Below are 9,812 nucleotides of genomic sequence, written 5' to 3' on the forward strand. Positions count from 1 at the left end.
GACAGACAGACAGACAGACAGACAGACAGACAGAGACACAATTACTTTACAGCTAGGCTTTTATCACTAATTAAACAACTGTTGACCATTCAAACGGAGGGTTTTATGAGCCTGGCTGACTTTTTGACAGTCAAGGCAAACAGTACAGCCTCTAGTGAACTTTGCCTTGCTCTACAGCAGATGTAGATGGGAGAGGACTCAGAGGGGGAAGAGGAGGTGGAGCGTAGAGCACAGAGGTGTTATCTCATGGCAATCCATCTAGATGTTGGTAGTGTCCCCCTTAATGTGTTGACTCAGGGACGGACCTCCGAAGTGAGTAAAAATTGAAAGCTGGGCATCAGGATCAGCTGATAAGATTTCTGAAATTCACCTGATATGTGGGAGTTGTTTTTCCATGAACACCTGTGGCTTCGCAGTACAAAGATGCTTTATGGCCTCCTGCTATCACAAGGAAAACTGAAAGAATAGGTTTCTCCGTCTCACACAGGTTCCAGCCCAGCACTAACACGCCTGTTTGCATTACAGTCAGCTAAGCAAATAAGTCTTCCCCTTGAAAATCAAGTCAATCAGACCTGTCAGCGCTGTGTTGCACAGCTCACAGCTCTTGAAGATCATCCTCAGTGTGACAAAAGATATGAGACAATCTCATGACCACCCACAACCACTGAATCACACAACATGAATGTAAAGTGGCTGAAGTCTATGACTCCACCCTAAGCATGTGGACCCGGACATGGCCTAATGTGTTAGAACAGAGTTAATTGGCTCACTAAATGTTGTCTTTGTTTACGTGACATGTTAAGGCATGGTTTATAGGCGAGTTGATTGAGACTGACAGGGGGATGGGTAGGACACTCCGACCCTTGCAACACATTATGAGTGTGGCCCTCACCCATTTGTCACTTATGCTTAATCAGCCTCTTAAAGCGCAGGAGCACTCTACATGATTACTACAGAAATAAACAAGGCCTGTTCTTAAAGACTTTGGACATACAATGCATGGTTGGAGCTATGGTTATTTTAGAGTGAAGTTATTAGATGAATTTGTATGAGTTGTATGACTCTGCATCCCCAAAGAAATAAATGGTTCAAAGATATGGTGACCAGTCTCTTCTTTGGTCATCCAGGGCCTCAGTTGGTGGAGGTTCACTAGGTGGCAATGTTCCCTTTTCCTGAGAGCCACTGTGAAGGCAACACAGCCTCAGAGTCAAACAACCCCATCGACTGGCTGCTCTTGAGGCCACTTTTAAATAATCCCTCCATCAAGTCCAGTCATTGCATGATTTATAGATTTGAAATGGGACTAGAGAACAAAGCCTGAAATGACAACCTGTGTGAGGTATCCAAACATCCTGGTCAACCTCACCTCTTCACCCTATCCCATCCAACCTAGTAAAAGAGAGACACATGCACGCACGCACGCACGCACACACGCACGAATACCAGAACCCAAACATGCACAGGAGACATCAGGTTTTTTGTGTTGACCCTGGAATGTCCAGACTGTTTGACTAACAAAAAACAAAAAACACAAAACTCTCTCCACATTAGTGGACAAACAGTGTATGATTCACAAAGCATCAAAGGAGCTTGAGAGGGGGAGAGAAGGTGAAGGTGTGTGTGTCTTTGTGTAGGTTGGCAGTAGGGTCAGTGAGTGCCTGAAACCCATGTCTCAACCCTCATATGTGTCGCAGGTTTTCTTTGACCAACTAAACAGTCTGAAATGTAGGAAGAACAACTAGAGACTTGACCTGACAAACACTAGGCAGTGTGACCCTATGTGTGTTAAGTGTGAACCAAAGAAGCAAGATTAATCTATAAGCACCTTTTGTAATAAGTCCAGACTCACCTTTGCTTCAAAGAATTTCCGTCGCAGCTGTTTGTCCTTTGGGCAGATGGATTTTCTCAATTTTCTGTATCTTCTACGAGCAATGTAGCCTCGCCAGCATGCTTGAATTCTACACACACAGACAAAATAGATTCAAAAAAGTCATTCAAAACATTTTAAATGAAAAATGGGATCAAAGTCAATGTCTTTGCAGACATTTGAAAAACACTGTTTATTGATTGCTATGATTATGTGAAGCCATTTGCTTCTTGGTAGGTCCAAATACATTTCTCATAAAACCTCAAGCTGGAATAGCAACTGCGGCCACAACTCAGATAGAAATATACAGTAGATATTAACAACTGTTTATAAAATAAAAAACTGATCATGCCTCCGTTTTTTATGCAAAGCAGATTGACTTACTGAAATGTGCACTATGAATATTTTTACAGCAGCTGAACTATTGAGTATTTCATGTCTTAAACATTTTAATATTTAAAGGATGTTTTTTCCTTCAGCATTAGATAACATATGTTTTGCTAAAGTGAGATACGATTGTGTGATGAGTTCTTGTTGTTCTGCTGTTAATGGGAATGTTTGTACAGTTGTTTGCTCTTTAAAATTAAGTGTCCATACCTGATGGCACATTGGTGTCTGAAGAGTCGGGCTGCATCGTGGATCACCCGTGTCTCATACTGATTCTTTCTGCACATTGGGCACCACTTTCTACCAGAATATCTCTCAAAGGCCTTCAAACATGCTCTATGGAAAACATGAGAACAAGACAGCAACACCTAAAAAGAACCAGTGACATAGGTTATTTAGTATATGTGAAATAAAAATGTTATCATGCATGCAATGTAACAGGAAGAAGCATCCAATCCAACTTCATAGATTGACTGACTATATTAGTTGAAACGTCTGAAGAGGATGCTGAACGTGTATTGTATTCTTTAAGTGCTTAGAAAAAGCTCTCATACAGTAAACAGTCTGTGCACATGCTGTGTGTGCATGTGAGCCTTAAGCCATGCTAAATGTGTGTCTTAATGCACGTATGTGAATATGTGTCTCTGCTTTTAAGTGTTATTTGCTGAGAGGATATAGGGAGTCAGCAGGACCCCAAGTGGGGGGATCTGGACTATAGTCTCCTCTACCTGTGAGAGGGACTCTTTTATCGTCTGAAAGGAGGCAGCCACAGCTATGGGACTTGGCACACAAACCAGTTTACTCAGATCTCTAGAGGGCAGGGGGGGAGGCATATTGATTTCCTTTTGTTTTTGGCCTGACCAACACACTCCATCACCAGAGAAAGGGCCCCCTGCAGTGTACAATTTCTAGGAGCTCGACAAGCCATTAGAGCACAGAGAAATTTCCCATCTCACAATGCTTTAAGGCTACAAGCTACAGTATGGTTTATGGACCGACACAATACAGAAAGGGAATAAAAATGTAATAGAAAGCAGAGTAACATTTTCTTTTTAGGTCCAATCCTATTACTGAAAATTTACGATTGGTATTAAAATAATATGAGCCGGATAGAGAAGAACATATTACAGTCTACACACAACTGCTGCTGTAAGCATTTTTAATTGTCATATTAATGCTTGAGTGCAACACAAGACTGTTGCACACAAATGCATTGTTACAATATGAAGGCTTGCAGGAAAATGCCAAATAAACAAAGATTCCCTCCTGTCACTTTCCCTTGTTAGCAGGCTCTAATTAACTTTTTTTTTCCTTAGTCAAACTAATATTTACACGTGCATCTATGGCAACTGTGCTTTGTGAGGCCGCCTATTCTAGTCCTGCATTCTTTAGGAGATTGGCATCTTAAAAGGGGATCTGAAAGGTGTAAAAGACTGAATGACCCTCACAGTAACACACTGATTGCTACATCATCACGTCACAGTTGAGTTCCAAGGCAGTATGGGTAAATTTGTACAGTTGTCTACACAGATTAGAACATACAGGAACTGCAGGGGGATGTGGGGGGCTTTGTGTGTGTGTGTGTGTGTGTGTGTGTGTGTGTGTGTGTGTGTGTGTACAGAAACACAGGTTTTCCTGAGGACAGACAGAACATTGGAAACATCTAAGAAAGAAAGAGCTCTCTCACAGGGTATTAACAGTAGCTACTGTGTTGGGGGAATACCTGAGGCTGAAGGCAAAACTCCTCCCTGCATATTGCACAGGGCTGAGCTGAGTCCCCCTGCTGAACAGACCTCGCCTTGACCCGGGTCCATTCGTCCTCTGTCAGTCTCCCTGCAGGGGAGGCCACCAAACCCAACTTCTGAGCTGTAGGAAATAAGAAAAATACTGGTTATATGGCCTATTCACTAGAAATGGTCTCTCCAAATTTCCCATAGTGTTGTGTTGTTCGTTTTACCTAATGTCAAAGGAGCTGGAGCAGAATCAAGCACATATTCTCCCTCTTCTTGTTGATCTTGTGTCTGCAGACCCCTCTTCTCCACTCGTTTTCTGGGTGCTTGTATTTTGTATCTCATCAAAGGGTCAGAAAGTGAGAAGTTTGGATGCAGCAGGCTGCGTGTAATGTGGTCTTGCAAGGCAACTGAGGTGATTACCAACTTGTTGCTAGCTTTAGATGTCAAGCCCTGCAAAATATGACACATGTCCATCACTACGTTTATATAAAGAGGCATAAACAAATTGTATAACCTCGGCAAAGTAGCAAATGTAGACTTTTTATATTTTTATTTATACCAGAATAATCAATACATACAACGTCAAATGCATCCTGATCCACACTGTCTAGACACAATACTAGCAAAGTGCAGGACTAAATTACCGCATGGCCAAATGGAAAATGCTATAATTGCCAAAGATAATTTCCTTAATGCCGAAACGAGTGCGCCAAATAAACTACTTTTAGAAACCGACACAAAGCGCTTGGCTACAGTCTATCTTCTTGTTTCACTGAAAGATGGTAGAGCGTAGCCTACGTTGGTTGTTTTCAATGTAAACGGAACCTGTGGAGCTCAGGTCACACAGGTGTTTGCTATCTCGTTAAGCTCGCAGGTGCAAAACAGGAAATTCAACTTCGTCTTTCTAACGAGACGAGCTTCAAGCCTAAAGTCGGACAATGTCTACAAACGGAATGAACGTATAAGAATAACCCTGACAATATATCTGCCAACGTTTTTTTTTCTTCCTTTTTATGAATTTACAAATTAACAAAATGGGAAGAAAAGCAGCAATCCAAACCTTCCGCATTTCCATCCTATCAGCACAGTGTTTGAGTGGTTACCAGGTAACCAGTCCAGACGCTCCTCCTCTCAACGCGGGGCATTATTTCTCCTTCTGATTGGCTGAGCCAAGTGCACTGGGTTACCTGATTGGTTATTTTTCCTAATTAAAGAAACATACATTGAATTGTGTGATGTGTATTATGGTGTATTTATTTAGCCTAATCATTTTTTAACGGTGTCATACTTTTTAATTTTTCAAATGCCTATTAAACCCTTTCAGTGTTTTTACGTTGTGTATTTTAAGGCTTGTGATTTATGCAGTAATTTTAATGTTTACACTGAAGTTGAATGTGACTAAATTTACTCACATACTGTACTTCCGTCTTTTTTGTGACCTAAAAAGAAGAGATCTGAACAAAGTTATAATGGAATGGGTTACACATTTTGAGTAATATTCTATACAACCAAAGTAAAATCCAAAACAAAAAGAAAACAAGAAATAACATTATTGACACTGCACCCCTACCTCCCTCTTTACCCTCCCTCCATCCTTTAAATAAACCATGAATGTAAAACGTATTTTGAGATATCTGTACAGTACTTGAGTAGCCTATTTCCATCTTACAGTTCTAGTCACTTTATACTACAATTCAGAGAGTAATAATCCACATATAGATTTGTTTATAAGACATGAATGGTTGTAGAATTAACTACCTAACAGTAAATATACATTTTTCTAACTTGCTTCATCTTGACTAGCTGCAACATTAAATGATGTGTACACATTTAAAATAACTCTAATTTTGGCTGAAAATAGGTTATTTTACTCATGCAAGATGCAAGATTTTTAATTGAAATTAAGTATGTCTACCCAGTTGTACTGCTATTTCTATTAAAGTAATGGATGTGAATATTTCTTCCGCTACTGTTGATAGTTTTACATTTACAAAGTTTTCTGTGTCTATCCCCTCTATCACCATGTAAAGACAATGTGCTGTGTCTCAATTTCGCTAATGATTATTTTATTGTCGGGGAGTTGTCAGTGAATAGTTGGAACCTGACCAAAGAAGGTTAGTCTATGTGTCTATAGGTGACTCACCAAGCTGTCGTCAGAGTAGGCACTGAACAAAGCTAAGCTGCTCATACCTGTGCTGTGAGCTAAGGGATCCCTCCCAGGTCACCCTTAAATGGAAAATCATACACACAAACACACAGTCCAAACTGTCTCTTTTTGTGAGCTTGATGAAAAGTTTGCTTTATTTCTCACACACAGCGCTGGGGGTGTGTTGCTTTTAAAATGCTTTGCAGCCTTGATTGACTTTGATGTGTTCAGTCAGAATCGGTGAAAACAGATGGCATAGGAAAGAGCTAACGGTGAGGCCTGTCAATCAGGGAGTCCTCTACGAAAACAAAGTGAAGACCCGGCTCTGGGAGAGGAGGAAACCCCTGAGCTTCTCAAGAGGCTGCTGCATTCTTGAGATTAGGGCAAGACAAACGCAGACCACTGCTGTTAATGCCCCAGACAAAGGCGTGGAACAATTTATTAGTTAAAAATTCAAGCTCAGAGCTCAATCAAAGGCATGTTGTCCACAATGCCAGACTTTGGGCTTTGGTTTGTTGTTTTAAGTAAATAATCATGCTTAAAAGATACGGCAAAGATGGGGCTCAAGTTCCCCATAAAGCCTGCATTCTTCCAACTGTCATCAGAATGGATTTTTGTGTGCACTTTTATTTTCAACAAGTACATTGTTTGTCTTTTTTCTTTATGAATACCATCTCAAAGAGCTTTTTATTTAACTTTCTTCCCCCTGGACCTCTTTTCCTGATCTGTGGTATTTTTGAAAAGACAACTCACCTTGACGTGCAAAGAGCTGATGACTTAAGTGAAAGGTAAAAAAAAAAGAAAAAAAGAAAAGCTGTGTGTAGGAACTGCGTTGCAAGTTTGCACTGACAACAGGTTGAAAAAGAACTTCAGAGCTCATGCGTATGCTGTGGTGAGATGAAGTTGCCAAGGCTTTAAACTAATGTGCTGTGATTCATCTTAGGCACCTGTAGAAAATATTATGTGAGACAAACATGAGGGTAATCAATGTTTGAGCAAATAAAGCATCTAGATGTGAGTGAATGTGCAACACGTTCATGATGCTGAGTCAGTTCATGCTCATAAACTGGTATGTGTCCATACATCACACACTGTGATATATTGCATTGTTGTGTACATGAGTAATTGCTGTGAGATATAGATGAGAGAGGGCAGCCTATAATGGTTAATTAACAATTATGTCAGCCAGTGAGATGACCAGGAGACCAATCACTTTGATAGGAGACAGTGGAGGGAGACAGAAATCAAATTATTTTATGACTTGACCCATAATGCTTCCTTAACATGACTTTAATCACTCCAGGGTGGATAGGAGTCCCCCATGGCTATCCGGGAGTGAACCAGTCAGAAGTGGAGGAAAGCGAGGCTTTACTATTTGCTGTTATCTCCTGCGTCATTGCTGAGTAAGTAAGCTATAAAAGAACACAGCCATCATTACAGACGTTTGGTTGCTTTTTAGAGAGATGGAGCTCCTGATGATTAGACATGTCCTTTGTAAATGAAATGCAAATCACCCCAGGCTTTTGGTTTTACTTCATTTACTAAGTGCTACATTACCTCATACTTTGGACCTAACAATGGATTTCCTATAAATCTCTGGGTAGTTGAAATGATGAAGGGGCTCACATATCACGAAATGTGCCAGTGCTTATTAGCACTTGAGAAGTTATTGATTGGGCATTTTGATTAATATCCGCTGGGGGGCTATGGTGGCATTCAAAGGCCCATGGAGGCCTGCTGTGAAACTGGCTGGGACTTCTCCCTCTCACTTATCTCCAGTTTGTGCTGACTGCCAGTCTGAGCGCTGGCAAGAAGACAACCACTGCAGCGTCCTGATGCCAGGGCTAATAGGAACTCACCCACTGTTTCCTAATTCTTCACCATCATTCAGACATAAACATATTGAAAGCATGAGAATGGCTACACAGGGTTTACTTGTTGGATATAGGCTATGGGTCAGCAGTGTAGAAAAATGGTTAGATAATTAGCAATGCTGTGGCCAAAGGCACCCTCACAGAGCCTGACTGAGTCTTGTGAGATGCATTTTCTGGTAAGACAAGGTTTATAAAGCCAAGCCCTCCTTAGTTAGTGTTGATGTACAATGGACTTTATAATGCTATACATTGGCATACATATACATTGATATACATATACATGACATTGGCAAATTTACCACTTACCTCTTGGAAATTTTTGACAATGGGTCTTCAATTTAAGACAAAAGCTGGTCTCTTAATGCTAGGCTAATATGACAACTGACACTGTAAGATTTTATCAGCAGTACCTAGCTAGCTGATTAAGCTAACGCAAGCGCTGGTTGAAAACTACTTGTTCTTTTTGACTGACTTGTTTTAAAACCAGAATCTTGTTAAACAAATAAAAAGCCTGTAACCCCACAAAATGTAGTTAGCTAATGATAAGCTGCTTTGACTGGTATGTAGCCTAATGCTGTGTTAGTGTTAGGTCACTACTCCACCACAAGAGATCCTGAGACTAATTTAAGGGGTCACCAGGTAATTATTAGGGAAGTAAATAATAACCTCAAAATATGTATTTGTATATATTGGATTATTCTTTAATATTTGCTTTTTGTTCATTCTTTAAGGGAACTGCTCACGTTTTAAGGGGCCACAAGTGTATATTAATTAATAATTTAAGTTTGGGTTATTTGTGGCTGAGCTGAACATGCAATGATGATTTTAATGTAATATCACTGCAGCCTGAACCGATAACTTCTGGCGTGATTGTGCGGCCATCTTTCTTCATAATGGACAATAATTGAGCAGAATCCATCACTATAGCTCGAAATAGACCAACACAATGGATATAAATTGTGCCCTGTGAATTCATGAGCACTGAAAATCCAGCTGCCCCCGCTGCGTCTGTGAGGCACTGCAACTTCTACACATTCCCTTTCATCCTTACATTTTGACTCCATGCTGATTACATACAATATACATCCAGTCGAGTCAAATCATACCTTTTATGCACAGAGTGCAGTCGATTGACCTTTAAGGGGTGTTACAGGCACAATGTATGGCAGTAATTCTGCTAAATAAAAGATGCTTGATTGATAACTTGACATCAAATTGGTCTGATGTAATTTCCAGATCCATTAGTACTAGGTGAACACTTTCTGATAATATTTCTAAGATTAACACATTAAAAAGTAGAATCCTTGGACTGGCATCAGAGCAGTGTTTGTCTTGGCTGTGGAGAATCACACACATTCATCAATCCTCTCAAATAGGAGCTACTGTATACTTAATTAACTTATTTCATTTTGTTAAAGGAGCACCTGAATAATAAGCATGGTTGCTGGAGACCTCCTTCCAAACTCCATAAATCACCACCAGCTGCTATTTCATCTGATTGAACGAGTGCAAAGAGCATGAAGTTTGCCTGTGCTGTGGGGAATGTGTTTGTGGTGAGTCTCATAAATGCCAAGTTCTTTGGGCAATAAGAATAAATATCACAACCACTCTCTAGAATTACCACATAATTGGGGACTTTCCGCGTCTGCACAGGACCGTGCTGTCTCCTCCTCCTACCCTACATGTATTTCGGCGGATGAGACCATATTTAGGTGATGAGGGGTGGGAACACGGTGGGAAGAGCCATATTTAGCCCAACAATGCACACAATTTAGGACTGCTTTAAGACAACAACAATATATTAA

At 40.5% G+C, this 9,812-nt stretch overlaps 1 protein-coding gene and 1 long non-coding RNA gene across 2 annotated transcripts in view; one reads left to right on the forward strand and one right to left on the reverse strand.

Annotated features, from left to right (window-relative positions):
• Positions 1-5,132, reverse strand: part of rnf32 (ring finger protein 32) — an 8,610-nt gene extending 3,478 nt beyond the window's left edge. The window contains exons 1-5 of the mRNA XM_032503882.1: positions 5,048-5,132; positions 4,212-4,437; positions 3,978-4,120; positions 2,465-2,622; positions 1,850-1,958 (exon numbers count right to left, since the gene is read on the reverse strand). Coding sequence (XP_032359773.1) covers positions 1,850-1,958; positions 2,465-2,622; positions 3,978-4,120; positions 4,212-4,437; positions 5,048-5,062 — 651 coding nt within the window. The 5' untranslated portion in view covers positions 5,063-5,132. The remainder of the gene's footprint in view (positions 1-1,849; positions 1,959-2,464; positions 2,623-3,977; positions 4,121-4,211; positions 4,438-5,047) is intronic.
• Positions 5,133-6,011: 879 nt separating this feature from the next.
• Positions 6,012-9,812, forward strand: part of LOC116672204 (uncharacterized) — a 27,840-nt gene continuing 24,039 nt past the window's right edge. Inside the window, exon 1 of the long non-coding RNA XR_004327497.1 lies at positions 6,012-6,022. This is a non-coding gene — a long non-coding RNA (uncharacterized LOC116672204). The remainder of the gene's footprint in view (positions 6,023-9,812) is intronic.

The sequence above is a fragment of the Etheostoma spectabile genome, chromosome 22 (genome assembly GCF_008692095.1).
Source record: "Etheostoma spectabile isolate EspeVRDwgs_2016 chromosome 22, UIUC_Espe_1.0, whole genome shotgun sequence".
Lineage (NCBI taxonomy): Eukaryota > Metazoa > Chordata > Actinopteri > Perciformes > Percidae > Etheostoma > Etheostoma spectabile.